At 39.4% G+C, this 20498-nt stretch overlaps 1 protein-coding gene across 4 annotated transcripts in view; it reads right to left on the bottom strand.

The window, feature by feature from the left end:
• EPHA4 (EPH receptor A4) overlaps positions 1–20498 on the bottom strand; it is a 133193-nt gene that overhangs the window by 62773 nt on the left and 49922 nt on the right. For all 4 annotated transcript variants that reach the window (XR_004955544.1, XM_016156703.2, XM_036235974.1 and 1 more), the window contains exon 4: positions 11177–11332. Coding sequence is in view for 3 of the 4 variants with exons in the window: in XM_016156703.2 (XP_016012189.1) it covers positions 11177–11332 (156 nt within the window). In the remaining variant the exon portion in view is untranslated. The remainder of the gene's footprint in view (positions 1–11176; positions 11333–20498) is intronic.

Raw genomic sequence — 20498 nt, 5'->3', positions numbered from 1 at the left:
GTTATTATGACTTTTCTTTTTCCATCTTGACTTCAGGTGATGATTAATTCAAGCATGAAGTTAGAGAAAACTTGCTCTCTGAAGACAGTAAATTTCAGCATTTTCAAAGGTAGGCTGGCATTTTCTTTATTAGCCTTTATACAGCTACAGTTTTTCTTTTAATTTTATTTTTATCATCAAAATTAAGACATTTTAAAATATAAATCAATCAAATACTAAAGCGTAGTTACGAGGAAATAAATGTCTTTTCTCATTGGAAATTTTCGTAAAACCCCCTTGGAATTCACTTATAAGCCTAAGATTCTTTCCCTGCATCTGAGGATGAGCTAGCATGTTAAACTATTTTAAAGTTCTCTTGTTGAAAATGCCCTTCACATTTTAAATATAATTTAGTGACATAAATAATAACTGTACTACCAGAACTGAAAGTGACATGCAATAATCCTGAACTTAGAATCATTTAGCGTGGCATTTGGCAAACTTTCTCTGTAAAGGGCCAGGTAGTCAGTATTTCAGTTTTTACAGATTTCTGGGCCACGCGGTCTGTGTAGCAAGTGGTCAACGCTGTTACTGTACCCCAAAAGCAGCCATAGACAATACCTAAACAAGGTGTGGTTGTGTTCTAAGAAAATTTTATTTGCAAAAACAGAGGTCAGTTGAATTTTGCCCCTGAGCCATGGTTTACCAAGCCCAGCTTTAGAGAATTTGATGGGAGCAAAGCACCCTCTTCCCAGGAGGATGCTCAGAGGAATCCTCATAATTCTGTACATTATTCTAGGGACTTCAAGCATACCCTGAACTTATCAGTGGCGCTCAGTCTGAGAAACTCTGATTTACACATTTATACAGCTCAGGTAACAACTCTGGCTTCTAAAGCCTGTTACACCTACTGTCACTGACTAAAAAGAGAATAAAAGATGTGGCCACTCTCTTGAGTTTTTCACTGCTCTGAAAGAAATGGGCACTGTATTTCTTGCCACTATGGATAAATTTAATGAACATCTATTCGCTTCACTGGTGTGAAATACTTTTTGTACCGCACAGCAGGTACGGGTAAAAGGTGCTACAATGGGTAATTATTATTTTCTAGTGGGATGTCAACTTGCATTCAGTTGACAAGAGTTTGACAGTTTGAAGTCTCAAAGAAACTGTAGCCAAATCACCGCAAAAGCAAAGGACTATCGTATCATATCATAAAATATCATATCATGTTAAATCATAAAAAAATCTTGATCTTCCTTAACCTATCACGTATGTTCCTCTGAGAAATGACAAGCTACCAGAAATGAATCACACGCTCTCTAGAGAAATTAAGTGAATGTGACATTTAAGAAGGGCAGTATTCCAAGTATAAAAAAAAAAAATAATTCCAGTAATTCCACAAATCTTAGTCCTTCTCTCCCATGTATGAGACTAAAGTATAATTTCTGAGCAGTTTAGAGAACACACTTGCTGGCTTATCCCAAGATTTAAAGTAGCCCCCATTTAGGACAACCCGATATTTACATAACCACGTGAAATCTGTGCAAGCCTAAATTCAAAGAGGATCAGCCAACACTGAACACAGAGTCATAAATGTCTCCGATGGCAACCAGGAGTTTGCTATGGACCGTTCTGTGGGAAGTCTAGGTCAAGAGCACCCTCCCTACCTCACCCCAACAAGCCAGGTAAAATACACTTTTGCATTCTTATAGGAAGCAACTGGAACTTTGGCAAAAGATGGGAACCTGCTGTGATAATTGCATTTAGAAGTAGGTTCTGCCAAAGGGTTCAAATCTGTCTGGACACATGGGGTAACGTGACATCAAACTTAAAATTTCTATTTCTTATAACAACTGGAATTTAAAAAGTACTAACAAGACTTCAGAACCAAAGGAGAAAGAAAAAAATAAGACAAGTTTAAAACTCACAGCTTTAGCAAAACTTTAAACGCGCAACTCGAGTATCTTAGACTTGGTAGCTCTGCCTGGAATTCTTTCCCCTGACTCCTTAAGACTCTGGTTTGAGGCCAACACTTACCCCTCTCCATTCCTGTCTACTCTGTGCAAAGTAAAATCCTCCCGTCTTCCATTTTACCCTATCATGTAGTCTTTTTTTTTTTTTCTTCTTAAAGGATTTTAAAATTCTCTCGTTTATAATTCGTATTCCTGTTAGCACCGAAGCTCTATGAAAATGAGAATCTCTTTTCTGACTTATGAGAGTGTCTCCAGCCCTTACAAAGGTGCCAAGCATATTGTAGATGTTCAGCAAGTATCTGCTGAACAAATACATCAAAGAACGACGCTTCCTTCGCCCAGTGCAGCTCCCTCCTCAGGAGCATCACCTCCATAGCACTTCTGTATATCGCGAAAGCTGATTTAAAAAAAAAAAAAAAAAAGGCAATAGCATGCTAAAAGGTTGAAGAAGAAGAAAAAATTCAAGTCTACAACCAAGGCTAGGAGAAAGTTGATAGGAAATTGAAGTAGTTGGGCTCATGTACAGAGTGGCTTCCGGAGCGATCACAGACTTCTTTTAATACTTAACTGATTTTTAATCACCATTTTAAAATTCAGTGCCTGAGCCATGAAATTAATTCTGGATGTGGAAAGAAACATCCCCAAGAACATGGGCAGAAACGTAACTCTTAAATGATCAATTTTTTTAAGCCCTATTGTCACCCTACTAAAAGGCCAAGGCAACCAGTACGAGACGTATGTTCCGAAGAAGAGGCAGCTTCGGTCTCGAATTCCAGTTCATAAAGCTTCATTAATCGTGTACAACTTTTGAACTGTCAATAATACTTCAGTGCCTTAGCTGTAAAACCCTCTAACCCTTCAGATAAGCCTTTGTTAATCTTCCTCCAGCTGAAAGACAGGTTATAAGGCAGAGTAAACGGGGTGTGTAAGTTTTGATTGAAATAAAGCCCGTATCTGCCCCCACCAAGCTGTATACTTTGCCACCTCTAATTGCTGCTGGTGAGTTAGTTTACATAAAGAATGCTGTTCAGGGGACACCTCTTTTGAGATGTATGAACAGCGAGCTCGTAACCTTTTATCACAGCAGTTTATGTGTTTTAACAATGAATAGACCCAAAGCAGAACTGGCCATTATCAAAATACAGAACATTTGGATCCATCAGTCATTCATTGCTGTCAAGACAAACTCTTGGCATCCTGCAGAGATAACTCCATGCTGAAATTTTGTCACCATATATTTTCCTAGTATATCTATTTGCCCATTCTCCTCTCCAGGAAACTTTTGTCTTTTCTTTACTGGGTGAATTTGGGTTTTGGTTTCTTTATTTTAAGATGACTAGTTTATGGCTGAAGTACTTTATGAAGTAAATGCTCAGCTATCCGTGAGAAATCTACAAGATGAAAGACAGAGGAAAGTAATCATGAGTATTAAATCATGAGTATTTTGTTTTACAATTGGCTAGCCTGTGAACTAATTTGCACTTCTTGTGAAACACTTTTTCATACTTTATCTTACTTCATGCCCAGAATAAAATCTGACAGAAAAATATTTATTAGCCACAGTAATCTGAAACTAAATCGAGCAACTCGCCCAAGTTAACACGGCCAATACATGCAAAGCTATGATCAGAAAACCCTGATTCCAAGCCTAAAATGGTCCCTGTAACAGAGATTTAAACAATTCAAAGGAAAAAAAGGAAGCCTAGTTCATAAAATAAGCTGGTATGTTCCCAACTTTCTCAAGTCACCCAAAGTCACAATTCCCCTAGCCTCCCTATCCTTGATGCTGAAGGTCGCTGGCATGCCTTCTTGGATCGTGCTGTTGTCTTCGCTGAGTTGTCCTCTCTGCCTGGCTCCTCCATTCCACCCAGGAGCATAATTAGAAGTTTCTGTTAAGGTTCCTTCCCTGGGCAGAAGGTCACAGGAGGGTGGGGAGCAATTATATCTATGCAATAGGACTTTTCTCTCAGTTCATCTTCTGCTGAGCTGTAGTTATAGCATGTAGAACAAGTCAACTACAAAAGCAAAGTCAAAATGCTGACAGCAAAGAAGGTAGCTAGTTCTCACCCCAGGGGATCTCAGGAAAATGTATAATTGACCCTGTTTCATAGAAGCATGCTGTGCACAACCACTGTACGACTTCCACGAACGGTGTCAAAAATGTTATCCAGAAATGACAGGGCTTGGTTGATAACAAGCCATTCTTAATTATTCATGGTAGTGGAAAAACTGTAATAACCTGACTAAATGGCATTGGCAGATAATTCAAGCCTTTCCTTGGGCATACATTAGTGTTCCTCAAACCTATGCATTTTCCAGTCGAATCCACATTGTGTTATTAATCTCTATAAAATGAGAAGTAGGTGGGTGGGGGGTTGTAAAGAGAATGCTAAAATAGCATTGTTTCAAAATGGCTCTTTTTAAAAATTTGCAAACAATCAAATGGCAAGTGATCAGCCAGGGGTCAATCCTTTGCCTTTCATTCAGCACCTTGGTGATCTTTTCCCACTCTATTCTAAATTGTTTTTGGATAAGAATCATGCACTTGGGCTCTCTACATGTAGTTTTTCCTATTGGTAGTTAAGATGCTGAAAGGTAATCCAAAAGGAAGAGACAAGGATGTGGCTTACTCATTGACTATGTCGAACCTTGAACTGAGATCTAACTAAAGGAGCAAGCTAGTGATGGAATGGGTTGACAAAGGCTACACCTGAAACATCAAAATCTTTTTGGTTGCTTTGATCAGTTTGTACATTCCAAGGCACAGGTACATCAGCTGTCTTATCAACTAGTTAACAAGCAGCGGGACCATATGTCCTGGACTAAAAATCATGTCACGTGATATAGCAAGAGAAGAGTTGGTGTCTCAATTTGAGTTTTTGTCCTACGACCAATGAAATGAGAATATGAAATGAAAGAGTGTAGTATGAAACTATACTCTTATATTACAAGTTTGATCAACAACACGAAATAAATTCTCCTGAAAATCTTAGACTCAAGAAGTTTCATAAAAAAATATGATTGATTACATGGATGATAAAATATGAAATGGTTAGGGATCAACCAATGGATTTTCTGAAACACTTTCATTATTAAAACTTGGGGAATCGTTGGCCTTTATTCTCACTCATCTATTAACTAGTCTTTCATTGGAACTAAATGCACTCTCATTAATCAATTCCATGTCCTTCCCCCTATCATTATTAGTTCTTGCAGCTCTCATGCAAAAAGAAATATGTTTGGGGGTAGAAAAAAACTTTACTTGAAACTGAAGACTGCCTTTTATCCTATGGTTTTAAACATCAAAGCCTCATGCTGGACTTCCATCCCCAAATCCCTCAGCCAGACTGGTAAGCGTGGAAATCTTTGGAGTAGAGAATTGAACTGAACATCGTACCTTCAAGGGCTTGTTTGAAAATTGATTTGAGATTTTCAAAATTAAAGCAGTCAAAAAAAAAAAAAAAAGTCTCTCTCTTCTGACCTTGGAAACAAGTAAGGGCGATGTTATTTTAATTTGCATTCAAATTTTAACAACACAGTCACATAGCACCACTGGGATCCACATTGGGTTTCCACTGAAGATTGCTCATCATTTCATTATGGTTCATTATGTTGATAACTGTCAGAAAGCATTAGAAGCCAGGGCTTTGAGTAATAGAACTGAAATGGTAATTTTAAAACAATACACTTTCTGGAGGAAATACAGTGGCACACTAAATTCAATTAGAAAAAGCAAATGTGGAGACAAAGTAAGTGATGTTTGCTGTTTGGAGCTAGGCTATTTCGATTTCTTGATAACCTAAACCTGCAGAAAGCTTTTTCAAATCAGGACCTTTCGTCATAGATCTTGGTAAATTTGCCCTCATTAGCTCTAAGCAACTCCGTATAAATTGTCTTAAAAGCTGCAATTCTGGAATATTTTAGGCCATGTCTAAGTATCAATCAATCACTCTTTGTTTGTTTGGCACAGCTGACTGAATTATTCAAGGAGGTTTTCTTGGATACAGATTTGTGAAGGTCCTTCAAGTTGGCAATCTAAAATAACGATCCCTTATTTACGGAGGGCTCCCAATCACGAGGCTCTAACAAGTTTCATCACACAAGTTAAATAAAGAGAACCCAGAAGCATAAGGACAGATTTCCAATTGAAAAATACAGAAAATTGGTCTGGTAATGTTGCTCAGAAGTAAAGTTGCCAAAATAATAAATTAGCTATTTCTTTCTAGATATACAAAGCCAATTTACTTCTCTAAGGCATTTTTCCCCCTTAGTACATTTTGAAACACAATAGATGGTTAGAAAGTTACCTTAAGTGTAATATTTTTCAGCCTCCAGGAGTGGGGAGGGGTGGGGAGTGGGGAGGGGCAGTGAAGAAGACCTTTCCTCTATAACCAGAGAACAAGCGACTAAATGACTAAGGCCATTTAACTTAGTCTTCCTGCACAAGCATACAGCCGGCTTCTCCAACCCTGCTGACTGCCACATGACATTCCTGATGACAGGGAAAGCGATCCCGAGGGGAAGTCTTGCCCATTTGCAGAGCTAATTAATTAATTTCATTAACAAAAAAAAAATCGCACTGAAATTCCTTCTAAAAATTTTGATTCATGGAATCAAAATCCCCTCATCAGTTTAAATGGTGCCCTGTGTGTCTCAAGGTCTCAGTGTCAGACTTGATGGCGATGTCATGGGACACCCACTGCCTTTCTTGGCTGGTATGCGTGTGTTGGGTGAACATCCACATCCCCACTTTGTGGAAGTTACCTAGTGGGGACGCACAATGCTCCACAGTGAGTGTGTGGGCTTATGCAATTCCAGACCAGGTGGGTCTTCATCTGGGAGGCAAATGAAGTACTCAATTTACGTTAAGGTTCAATGTTCGGAACCCCAGAAATATCTTTCCTAGAATCAACACTGAGCAGAAGAACAGCCTTGAGAGTTACTGGCATGGAAGGGACGGTCTCCCATCTCCTGCCATCTATCATGGAGGATCTAATTCTTTCCTACGGAAAAGTGGTCCACAGACGAGCACCATCAGCAGCATCTGGGAACTTGTCAGAAAAGCAGAATGGCAGGCCTGACCTCTACTAATCATTAGGTGGTTTCCACGCACGTCAACATTTAAGAGGCACCGCTCTAACTCTCTATTCTAACAGGCATGCGTTATTTCCTTGAAAATATTCGGATGATGCTTCCACCAAAACGTTGTCTAATCTCACAGGCCGCCATTGACATTAACCTAACCAGAGGCTCCATCAAAAGTCCTCTCAATGATAAAGTTTATTTACCATTAAATTCTCTCAAGTTCTCTAGCAACGTAGATGGTATGAAGAACTTCTTAGGTGTTTCCTTCGAAATTAGCCAATGCTGCTTGTATTCACCTGGTCTAATCGTTCTCTGAGTGAACAAAAACCTGATTTTACAAGCCAGTGGAGCAGAGTCTCTCTTTGGCTAGAAGAATGAGTCTCAGATAGTGTGCTTTATTTCTTCATTAGTGTGCCGTCACAGTGAGTGATCATTAAATGCAGGGCTGCACGAGAATGCTGGGGTTAAAGACAGCATAATGAACAAAGAAGGTGCCAGATTAGCATGGCTGTCAGCACAAGGGGATTGGGTTTGTCACCTGGTTTAACCAACTGGTAAGAACTGATTAGAGGCTGGAATCGGTTTGAAAGGATCCCCAATGTTTACGTTCCTTTCCATCCCCACATCTTGTCAAGAGAATCTGATAAAGCTGGGGGTGGGGCAACGTGGGGAGGGCTTCATCCTGTGGCTTATTTGAACAAGAGAAACTCCCACTGTCTTCTGAGAAACTCCCACTGTCTTCTCTATTGAAATGTCTACTCCAGCGCTGTCCCATAGAACTTCCTGCCACGCCATGACAGAAATATTTAATAGCAGTGTTGTCCAGTATGGTGGTCACTGGTCTCCTGTGGTTATTAAGTTCTTGAAATGTGACCAGCAAAAATTAGGAACTGAATTTTAAACAGAATGTTGATAACTTTAAATTTAAATAGCCGCATGCACCTGATGGCTACTGTACTGGGCAGTGCAGGTCCGCTATATTCATCAGGAAGGGAGAAATCTAGAGGGCAGGACCGATTCTAATTCTGCTGCTAAATGTACTAGGATACGTAGTAGAAAAATATGGCCACCTCTCTGATCACTCCTATCTCAAAGGAGATCTTCAGAGTCTTGTATAGTTCATATTTATTAAATTTAAATTTAAAACAGACCTTAAAAATTCAACTCCGTAGAGAAGTGGGTTTAATTCACTTCTGTGTAGTAGAATTCTGAGGGGGCAACTTTGGAAAATACTGCATCTTACCCCTACAGATTCTGGAGTGCAGTGCAGCCGCTGGGTCATTTAATTGTGCAGTCAAGTGAGAGACACACCACAGAGAGGCAGTGACATGCATTGGCAATCTGCTGTGGATGGAGTTTGGGGGAGGAAGTGACCAGCTGGGATAAAATGAGAGAAGGAGGGAGGAGGAGGGGGAAAGAGAGAGAGAAAGAGAGAGAGAGAAAGACAGAGAGACAGAGACAGAGAGAAAAAGAGAGAGAGAGAATAAATGCTCGTTAGAGCCCTACCATGTGCCAAACATTTGCAAATTATTTTCATATTTATTTTTCAAAAACATCCCACGGGTAGATAGTGAGAATCCTGTTTTACGGGTGAGTAGACTGAGGCTCTGAGAAGTTAAACGACCTTGCAGGTTTGGGCATTAACATCAGCACTGTGCTTCTCCTCTTAATTTTGGTCAGAGGGATGCAAAAAAACATTAGAATAATGCTAAGATTTGGGGTTAGTAAAATGTAGGAGGAGTTCCAAGAGGATGAACCAGGAGAAAAAGGATCACATCCTGCTTTGGTATTTTGATGGATCTTTTATCAATGACACAAAAAGTTGTTAGGAGAAAAAAAAAAAGGCTGTCAGTCTTCTCTTACATTGTTTAAAAACAATTTCTGAAAAATGCAAGAGTTACTTTAGTTTTTAAACTTTTTGGGTCACCCACATGATAAAAATCAATATTTGCTCTTTCTCATTTGTATCCTCAAGATAAAGTTAACAATTTATTCCTACAGAAACATAAAGTTTCAAGGGCTAAGTCACCACATTTACACATATGGCAAACATTCCCAATAACTCAGGTACATGGCAATCTTTGGGGTCTCCCTAAATTTTCACTTAGCAAGCCGCAGCAATTAAACAACTGGCCCATGTTCCTCTAGAATGCTAGACAATCACGAGACTAAAAATAGCTGGGAGAAGAAGCCAGGACGTCTCGCCATCAAAGATGAATTTTATGAGATTCATAACACAGCCGAGCCCCTACTTAAAGAAGGCATCATTTGCGTCAAACGTGGGTAAATGGTGGACTACTTGATGCAAACTGAGGGCAATGATCACACTGACAGCTCACAATATTTCCCTTTGAGTTTGCTATCATGCTCTAAAATCCCACAACTGGACAAACATTGGTAGTAGGTGCGGACAAAGAAGGGGAGTTTATTATTACACTAATCACATGCAATGAAAAATAAGATAAGAATATTTAGATTGGGGGGAAAAAAAAGCTGAGACTTGAGCATGTCAAATGTGCATGGCCATCCAGAGAAAGTACTCAGTCTATGGAAGGAACAGAAAAAGAAGACAAACTGTTGCCCATTTACGCTCACCCCCAAAGCTGGCCCTGGTAGATTTCTTCCCTTTAGAAGTGTGTACTTGACCTGGGGTAACTCTCATCACTCCTATTTACTGAAATGACAAGGGCTTCTGGTTGTACAGCCCTATCACCAAGCTGGGGTGGAGTTTGGGGCATGTTCTTTAACATCTCTGAGCTGGCAGTTACCTCCTCTATGAAACGAAGATAATCCCTATCTTATCTGTTTATTATAATATGAGCCCTGTGATAAGGTTTATTGAAAGTGCCTAATATATCACCTGGGTATAATTATAAAATGATTGTTGCTGTTATTGTTGTTGTTGTTATTATTTTCTCTGGTTATGAAAGAAACTCCGGAGGGTACGGCAATTTCAGCACAAATTTGGGATGGACCTGAAACCCTGCTCCCTGCTCCTTTCAAAGGTGGTACTTGACCAGGCTAGACAATGGCCTCACAGCTGGCCCAGCTGTTCCCAAACCAGCAAGTACTTTCCCTTTGCAGTGATGTTGGCTCCAGGCCGTTCAGGGTAGAATTTATAGCAGTTAGGAAACAAAATGATAATAGTCATCATGACAGTAAAAGCTAAAACACGTAGAGTAGCATCAGTTTACGCATTTTGCGTAGTACGTAAACAACCTGAGGGTGTTCAGTACCAGCAACCCTGAGAAGAGGTACCATTAGCAACTCTGTTCTACAGATGAGGAGACGGAGACTTAAGAGGCTCAACAGTCACTCAGCTATTAAATGGTGGGCAGGGAAACAAACCCGAAACCTCTGGAAAAAGCCTGCATACCTGGGCACTAGGCTCCGTCCCTCTATACACAGACTCACCCAATGGAAACACATGGGGAGAATACATGGGCATACCACTCCCTGTTCTGGTCAAGGTCACAGACATTGCAGGGTCTGTGAAGCCCTGAGCATGCATGAAAGGAATGCCAACACCTAGGAACACTATCCATATAAAGTGTAAGAAAAGATTTCTCCCTTGCATACCAAGGTGCCAACCACATCTACTCATTAACCCAGCATTCATTGAATGCCTAGTGTTAAACAAGGATCCAAGCATAATGTTATGAATACAAAACCATGAGGAAAGAAGGAAGAAGGGTGAGGTCAATACAAGCTATGACAGTATCACACAGAGCTGAAACCACTTGTCCACGTGTGATCTCATCCTCGGAACTCTGCCCTATATACCTGTTTCCCGTGCAGCTGTCAAGCTGCCCCAGGAGTCCTCAATGAAATGGTGAAGCCATTTATAAATTCCCATCTCGGCTCTAATTACACTGTCAGGCAACCCCTCAATGCTCAGTCTCTGCTCCACAAAGTAGTCTGTTGGCAGCTGTGCATTTTGAAGGCAACCAGAACAGCCCCAGTGAGAAAGATCCTTTCTTTTCATAAGTAATTTCCCTGCTGTGATTGAGAAAAGATGCCTGTTTGATCTAATTTGCCCTTTGCACAGTTATCCTGGGAGAAGCTCCGGCAGTGCCCTGCTAGGTGGTAGTGAAAGCTACTGGCGTGGCAGAAACGGGAGGCGAGCACACACTTACGGGTGCAGGGCATAGAGGCAGCGTCGTTGTCGGCCCTGAAAAAGCCTCGGTCACAGGTACACGATGTGGCTCCTTCCCAAACAGAGTAGCTGTGGGGTGGGCACTTGGCACAGGTGGCGTCCGTGGAGAGGGCCTTGTAATATCCAATTTTGCAGGCTAAAGAAAAGAAGAAACACCAACCAACATAAACAACTGCTAAGAGAACAAAGCAAAATGTCACCTTGATTCAAAAGGAGGAAATAGTTTTCTAATCACTGGTGATCGTCTGGCTTGAGATGCAGGGAAAGCGTCCAAAACCATGAACGGATCATACTCACATTAAGGGTCATTAACATTTCTGGTCAAATAGCAAAGGAGACCTGTGGAAGAAACTTTCTCGAAACTGATGGTATCGATAAAGTTACGGCTACGGTTTCCCAAGTGTGTCCTGTGCGCCAGGCACCCAGCTTGTGCCCATGACATTTAACCCTTGTGATACCCCTTTGCCTAGGTCCACCTTAGGGATGAGGAATGTCAGCCTTGAGCAGTAAATTGCTGGTACCTGATAGTGTATCTGGTCGATGACAAGGACTAGTTTCAACCCTAAATGGTCTGTCCCCAGAGCCTGTACTCTTGGCCACAGGCTATGAAATCTGAGAGCACAGTCTTGAACCAACTGGTTGTAAGTGTATGCAAATGCTGAGGAGAAATCGGTTGCTGGTTATTCCCTCATTGCATCTACAGGGAGGACCCAAAGCAAAAGGCTGACAAAAGCAACCAACATAAAAGAAGAGTTGGTTAAGATAAGGGTCACAATTTCAGGAGAAAGTTCTAGAAACTACCAACTGTAGCTTCTGGAATAGAATACGCATATATATATATATATATATATATATATATATATATATATATTTTAAAGATCAGCAGAGAGTTTGTGTTTATTTTCAAAAGTATAAAATCCTCTTTTTTCCCTCTTTCCATTTTCAACACCCACTCCCCCGCCCCGCCCCCACCCCCGCCACCTTCCTCTGCACACACCCCGCCCCCGAGTGGCTGATGCAGAGAATAGGAGCCATATAGGTTTTTATGCACCTGACACACTTTCCATGACTTCATCTTTACAAACGTCATCACGCTGACAACTAAGGACTGCTTTTACTAATGTGGAAACTCACTAGTGCTGGGAAACCTCACAATAAAAAAGAATTAACAGAACCTGCTCCCCCTTTTTTCTCTTCTATGTCCTTCATGATCATCTCCCAAATCTGTCTCAATCTGGAATAAAAATTGACGAACACTATCACTATTAAACCCACAGTGACAGGCCATTAAACATAAAGTTATTTCATAAGCCCAAAGATTTTTTTTTTAAAGTGAGTTACCCGCAATCTTTTCAGTATGATTTACTCTCAACTCTTTCCATTTATAGCGTTCTTAGGATATTTCTATACTATCAAAAATACCAGCCATGAGAAGAACCCATAAGGCACTTTTCCATCCATCTGACCACCAGGAGAGACCAACCACGCCGGCAAGCCAGCAGGTTTTATTCAAGTGAGTAGCTAGAAAGAAATCCACTAACCTGTTTCACTCTCTGAGCATATATGGCCACCTTCCCTGTCTCATTACTCATCCATCAAGCATCCATATGGCTTCTACTTGAAGTCTGTTCCTCCCTCTCACACATCCTGTTGGTATTTTCTTAATCATGTTCTTGTAATGGCAAGCGGAAGGGAGTTTAGCAGAAGCTCCAGAAAAGCACATAGTTACTTTGCCACTATTAACTAAAGTTGTTTATGGAATTTCCTTTAACGAGCGCAAACTTTATGACGTGTGGAGTACCGACAATAAAAGAGCTCGGAGATCAATCTCTCCTTTATTTGCTTTTATCTCTCACTGGACCGGAGCATCTTAGAAAAACAAGTTGCTCCAACGACTGAGATTTATGTGTCTCCAGTTTATACACTTCACATAATTAGATAGGGTTCAAAATGCAAGGTGCTTTTTGGTCATGCTTACTTTGGCCCTAGGGTTTCGATTAAAATCAGAAACCCCAGCTTCCACAGAAAAAGGCACTGAGGGTCAGGCTTGTCCATTCCGCATCAAACACAATGAGTCCCTGAACTAAGACACGAACCCACTGGATGCCGTTCGTCACTCACTCGGTCACGGCCCACAAAGGCGACTTGCGGCAATCTGGTCGGTGGGTACCAGGACTGCCAAGGAGGCACAAGTTGCTTTTATTTTCTTATCTGGTTGCTGGAGGAAAACTCTCCATGCTCCTGACTAATCCTTGTGCACCTTCATTTCATCGGGCATCAAAACCTAAAAACTCACAATGGGACAGAAAGATTGACAAGAAAAATTGGTCTGTGCTAAATCATTGCAGTGTGAAAACAGAGCACATTCAAAAGCTTGGGGGTGAGGAGCCTTGTTAATTCCTTCCCTTCTATTCCAATAAGACTCTTTCCAGTAAAAAAAAAAAAAAAATTAAATTCATTAGTTATGAAAATCAAATTGCAGCATGGCTTGAATTTCTTAAAGTTCAAAAATTATATATAAACAGAGACTCATGGTCAGGGACAGTAAACTAGTGGTTCCCAGAGGGGAGAGGGAAGGGGGGAGGGGGGAGAGAGGTAGACGTGGGAAAAAATTAAAATCATTTCTTCAATTAAAAAATACATTTAAAAAATTATATATATGTGTTAATTTAAGAAAAAATGAATTTGGAACTTTCTTCTACATTTTCTCGAAGTTGGTATTAATGTTATCAAGAGTATGAATACATGAATTCATTTGGAGAATACAGTTTTACACCTATTTATAAAAGTGAAGGCTTCTGTTCTTTAAACGTACTGACTAGTTTTACTCTCTCTTCCTCTTGCTTTTACAAGCACGAGCAGAAAATATAAAATTGTCATTGTGCTATTCCCGGCAACCCTTGCTACCCTTAACACATTCTTTTGTCTTCAACTAAATTAAGACCATGTTATTAATATTTCAGGATTCTTAGAAAGGCTCTCTCAAAATATAGTAGTGGTTGTTCACCCACACAGCCATTCTGCTGGCTGCATTCAAAATGACCTACTAAACTGATGGTTCAGTACATTTCTTTGCTCTGCGTGGTTCATAGCTCTCCAGTATTTGGTTCATGAATGTGTAAGTACAAACCATATTTATTCATCACTTATTTGCATCTTAAAATTTTTATTACATCTTTCATTCCAAACAAAATTTCCATGAAAGGTGTCTTTGGTGTAGCAAGCATTAATTGACACGTGTTATGGTTTTCCATCATTCTCTTGGACAAATTGCACACCCAGGAGACACCTTCTTCCTGTCCCCTTGCTGGTGAAGGTTTACTGCATGGGGTACCACGGGACAGAGACCCTTCCTTGGCCTTTTAAATACACCATTGTGGGAAGATTAGCTCACATGTGCAATGCAACCTTTGAATTTATTTCCCTTAGCTTTGCATTAATTAGTTCTTTCTGCTTACTTTAAATAAAAGAAAGAGATAAATGAGGAAGTGAAGGAAGAGAAAACTCCTTTGATTGACTCAGCAACTACCATTAGGAGGTTGTATTTGAGGATTGAACCTTAGTAGAAATTTCCTTGTGAAATACTTACAAGTGATTTCTTTCAGTTGAAAACAAAAATAAAAATATTCTTAAGGTTATGTAATATTTTCAGGATTTCTCGGTGCATGGATGACTTACATGAGGTATAAGGCCCAATTTAAGGAGCTAGATAAACTTACTCAAAACATGTCGTCTATATAGATGTTGGTCATTTTTCTTCTTTTTAGAGAGATCCAGAAGAATCGATAGTACCTAACTGTCTTTATTTTTAAATTAATTTAGTTTGTATTTTCAATACTAGAGTTCAATAAAATATGATTAAATTTAATTTCACCTTTTTGATTTTACATTTTTTTTGATGCGGTCACAAAAAAAATACATAAAATTATCAAGATAGCATGCATTATATTTCTATTGGGCAATGCTAGCCTAGAGTTTGAACTAGAAGTCTTCCACGTGTTTGTGGGGCGTGCACGCATGCGCACATGTTGCAAATGTTGGGTGAGGACGACAGTGGGGGATGTGCCACCATCACCCTAGGACCTTTATTTAAAACTTCCCCTTATTCTACCTCAGAAACTCTGATTCACTTCTATTTAAGTACTGCTCTCAGCCAGCCAGCTAATTAAAAAAAAAAAAAAAAAAAACTAATTTGAGCAAAAGTACTAACAAGCAGACATTAATGGATTAAAAATTACCTTCCTAGGTAACAAATTTGCATTTTAATATGGATTCTCCAGAGAGTCAAAACTCAAATCCCAACAATGGCTCTGCTAGGGAAATCTGAGCCAGTTATGCAAACTGGTAGCAGGAACCTTTGGCTCTGGGAGGCCTGCAGGCCCCTCCAGCCTCAAGTGCGGGTGAAATCAGGCACACGGTTCCGCGGGTACTGCCCGGAGCTCTGCCTTCTGTGTACTAGATATACAGTATTTTCGGTATGATTACAAATGTATTTCAGAAATATCGAAGTCACTTAATGGCCATTATCGAATTAGTTCTGATTAACTGTTCACTGATTAGACTATCATATGAATAATGTAAGAGTAAATGATGGGAGAGGAAAACCATCTGTCAAAGAGGGTTTCTGCTTTGAGGTTTTTGTGAAAGGTGCCATCCCCAGCCATTTGGGGGGAAGCGGAAACGCTAATAAACAGATTCCCCATAAGACACATGGGAAGATTGAAGCAGAGAGGTTAAGGATTCATTTACCCAAGGCAAGGTTGGTTTTCTAACCCAGTGTAGCTTGAACTATTACTATGCTTACAAACCTCTTCTCCTGCCTTTGAAACCTGCAGTGTAAAGATGAACAATTGCTATGGGGAAACGAGGCTCTGTTTTGGGGCCATCTGATTCAATTCCAACGGCAAATAGCAAAACATGACCAAACAGTGGCCAAACCACTTTGTCCCAGTCATCCGCATTCCACAACTGGTTTTATTAATATGTGTTGAAACAAAAATTGAGGTTTTGTTAAGGGACCTTAAAGGTCATTTAATCCAGGGGTTGGCAAACATTCCTGTAAAGAGCCAGATAATAAATAATTTAGGCTTTACAGGCCAAGAGGAAGACCAAGAATACTAGAAAGGTATCTGCATAACAAGCTAAAATTCTAACAAATTTCTACAATTTCTACAATGTAGTTCAAAATATAATAGTAGTGATTAAGCACTTTTTTTTTTTTTTTTTTTTTGTAATACAGATCTGCTAATGAGAGGCGTAGAATTCTTATCTGGAGAGATAACATTTCACTTAATTGGGGTTCAAAGAAAGCATTTCCTATTATCAAATTGATTGCAAATGTCATCTATAAAACACATTCTTCACTTTCAGACCCTACAAAAACAGGTGGCAGGCCTGGGGCCCAGACTTTGCCGACACTTGATCTAGTCCAACATATTCACTTTCAAGATGAATGACGTGCTCGCCATTTCTTCTAGAGCACACCGGGATCAAGTCTGGAATTCAAGGTTCCTTGATCTCCGTTACCCTGCAGCGTCTCTCCAGTTCTGAATGACAAAATTTAACAAAGATCACTTCCTTACCACTGCTAAAAAAGAGTGAACTGTCCAATTAGTCATCTTACTGGAAAAACTCACTTGACTCAGCACTATAATAAGTAAATTCACCTTCAAAAGTTGGTTTTCTTAATTAAATGATAAAGCCTGATTTGGGGGGATAGTTTTCATTCATTTTGAGGGTAATTTTTTTTTTATAGGCACTTGAAATTTTTGTAATTATACATTATAATTAATTTTAACATTATATTCTTTTAGGGTTTTTCTTTCCTAGAAATTCTGTTTTCATCTATCAAATAAAAGAGGGACACTGATTTTTAGTTTCTGAGCCCATTAAGATTATGGAACAACTAAAATAACAGCTAAAATGCTTCGAATTTATGACTCATGTGGACAAATACTGTTGTATTTGTTTGCCAGTGGAGATGGCTTTACTCTCAACCCCAAGTAAGAGATCCGCATAGACACAGAAGTGTTCAAGCCCTTTAGAAGACATAACTGGTCTCTTAGTTCATTTTTAGTGTGGCCCAAGCTCTAGGTTAGGACATCAGTTGACTAAAGAAAAGCTATTAGAGTGAAGAGGACCTAGATCCAAATGCAGCTAGGATACCAGGCTCCTATTCTTGCCAGTAGCAGTCATTCTCAGATTTTAACATGCTTCAGGATGACTAGGAGGCCCCACCAGACAACCACAAGCTTGGCTTGAACCCCAGAAACTGGCCCTTTAACAAGTCCTCCAAGGACTGTAGACAAGATTAGGTATCAGGTAAAAACAAATTTCATCTTAAAAATATGTAAACACATTGTTTAATTAAACACATTATTGGGTTGGGTTTTTAAAGTTTCTTCTTTCCATCAATAGCTTATGATCCCGACTATCTCCTTGAACAAGCTACGGTTGGATGCTATTTTCTATACTCCATCACCTTCCATTGTTTTCACTCTTACTTTGGAGGTAGCTTTCAGAAAAACAGGCTAAGGAAAAAAATGAGAGAAAAAAATCTATGCCCAAAATTGACTTGCTCTTTTAAGAACAGAATGCAGTATAGTCCCATAAATAGGTGAGTAATTCTAAAATGTCAAATACAGACAGTGTTCACATAAGATGCAATAAATCCTCTAGAAGCAAGTTCACATAAAGCCTGCTAAATTTAAATTAACTCTATAAAAATTATTGAACACAAACAAAAAGAAGGCAATGGAGAAATAGCTTCTTATTTTCCCTACTTGCCTTGAAAATAGACAGTCTAATTATTTGAGGAGCTATTTCTCTTTGGTAAATTTGGAGAGAGCCAACTTAAACAGTAGAAGTTCCAAAGCAGACAAAGTTCAACTAAACATGGAAGAGAAGCAAATTAAGAAGTAGATTCAGCATATTAACATGGCTTAATTCCATCGTCAGAAACTCCACTTAACCTCACATAGATATAAAGGTGCTGATGATGGGAATGAAGGTTGCTGGCTTCAATCTTTGTATCGCCAATATTTGGCAGGTAAACCTGGGATTGTTTCTCATCATAGAGGAATTTTTAAGGCAGTTAGTATTCCAAATTTAGATGTCAGTGACTTACTTAACTGAGAGGAGAAGTGAAGGGCTTTAGTATCTTTGAAAAAGATATGATCGGTTCCAACCTAAAGCCCAGAGGTGGCTACTGGGTTTGACCACAGTGAGGTTAGAAACTTTTATTTACAGTTTTCCCTAAAACAGGAGTTGACATGAATTTATAATGAATCACAATCAAATAGTGTTAGAAACAAGTTATTTCAATTTGATAAGGGATGACAATTTTAAAGTCAAAGGCAGCAAAGTAAACTATAATCACAAAATATTTTTTAAATATGTAGTTTGTTAAATAAAGATTCCTGACTTCTACTTGAACTCTTGTTCTTATCTCCCACTTAGGACATTGAAAATTTGCTATATATATATATCATGATTTCAACATTGCTTTAAAAAACAGTTAATTCGGGAAAACAATCTAATCCCCAGAGTGCTACAAATTTGGGGGGTATTTTTCCCTTTATCTCATACCTAAATATCACAAAGTAATAACTATAATTTTCTTTGATAAATTTTAAAGAAATGTTGGTTTTATTTTTTTTGTTTATCGATCTGATTGAAGATAAAAATTTGAGTAAACTGAGCAGCACTTAATGGAATGACTGATCACCATGTTTTTAAGGTTATGACAGAATTTAAGCTTATCTGCCTTTCTAATATTTTAAAGTTTATATTAGAAAAGGAAACACATGGAAGGTAAAAATCATAAATGTCCACAATATAAAGAAAAAGATCAAGAGAAGCAAATATTTTAACCATATTTTTTAAAACAGTGAATCTCTGTCTTGAATTTGAATATGAAATTATTGAAAACATATGGGAATAATTTTGAAAGATTTAAATAAGTGCTGCTGTATAAACTACCAATCCTCAACCTCGCCCCTGACTACAGCTCAACCACTGGGAGAGCACTCCAATCCGAACCATTAACACCGACTCCGATTACCCCTGACATAAGACAGACTTTTTGATGAGTCGCTATTGTCTTCTTCGCCCTTTGATATTTGAGGTACATAAAGACTAGTGATTCATTACACATCCACTGATTGCAAATAACAGGTCAGAGCACTGGATAAAGGGAGCAGCTGCTCTTTTCTTCCACTTCTCACACTACCCCATCTGAATCTAATACTTGAATCTAGGAGATTAGCAGCATTATGTAAAAAGTTTGTCCATTAGGAAGTATATGCATGCATGCATGCATGCATGCATTCATTCATTTGACCATTCATGTTTTAGCAAACATTTATTAATCCTCTACATTTTAATAGTAATAATGAGAGCCTTTACTGAGCACATACTAAGCATTAAGAGGCTGCAGAATGTGAAGCTGTTGCCTTCGGGGAGGGAGCAGAGACCTTGCTCACCAATTCACCGTGAGGAGCACTGGCCCTCAGAGGTGCCTGCAGACAATCAGGGGATTATCTTATGCGCCTAACCCAGACCCTCTGCTGGTAGAAAGAACTGGGTAGAAAAATGGTATCTTAAAGACTTGGTGACCTCTGAATGGAATGCTCCTGAAAAAAAAAAAAAAAAAAAGAATTTAGCCAAGAAGCTGGTTCCACCCAGAAAGAGTGAAAGTACCGGTCAGTGATGGCCACCCAGGAGCGAGTCACCTTGGCGGCCACGCTGCCTGTTTCCCGGCTGATGTAGAGCGGAACCGAGTTAGGGAGATCGCAGCTCAGTGGGAGGTTCTCTCACTGACTCTATGTGCATCTTGTACCTGCTTGGTGTCTTTACTTAATAGTAAAGGTTGCGGGAAGACTAGGAAAGAATGAAATATGTTCTGAAGCCAGGGCCAGACCAAGAGAGACACCTGTTAAATAATTATTTGATTAACTCTGGCAGCAGTTGCTAGTCATTGTCATCCCAAGGACTTCATAGCCTGAGTTGTCACAAACCATAATTTAGGCAGCTGAAATGACTGCAGCAGTAACTGCTCAGTGCACCCTCTATTTTTTTTGTTACGTTGATGGAGCTTGAGCATCTCAAAAAAAAAAAAAAGCTTCAAAAGAACTGACTTCCTCAATGTTACTAATGCATTAGGGCTCTCTGTTGAGTTCCGTCGGTGATCAGGAGGTCTCTTCACGTGCACTTCCTGAATATCATTTATTGAGAATTTTTTGAAAGAGAATTTAAACTTTTTGAGTATCCACGATAAAAAAAAAAGTGACGTATTTTAACGG

This window comes from Rousettus aegyptiacus, unplaced genomic scaffold, assembly GCF_014176215.1.
Source record: "Rousettus aegyptiacus isolate mRouAeg1 unplaced genomic scaffold, mRouAeg1.p scaffold_m13_p_2, whole genome shotgun sequence".
NCBI classification, from domain to species: domain Eukaryota; kingdom Metazoa; phylum Chordata; class Mammalia; order Chiroptera; family Pteropodidae; genus Rousettus; species Rousettus aegyptiacus.
The sequence above is the reverse complement of the archived record's forward strand: the minus strand, read 5'-3'. Positions and strand labels throughout refer to the sequence as shown.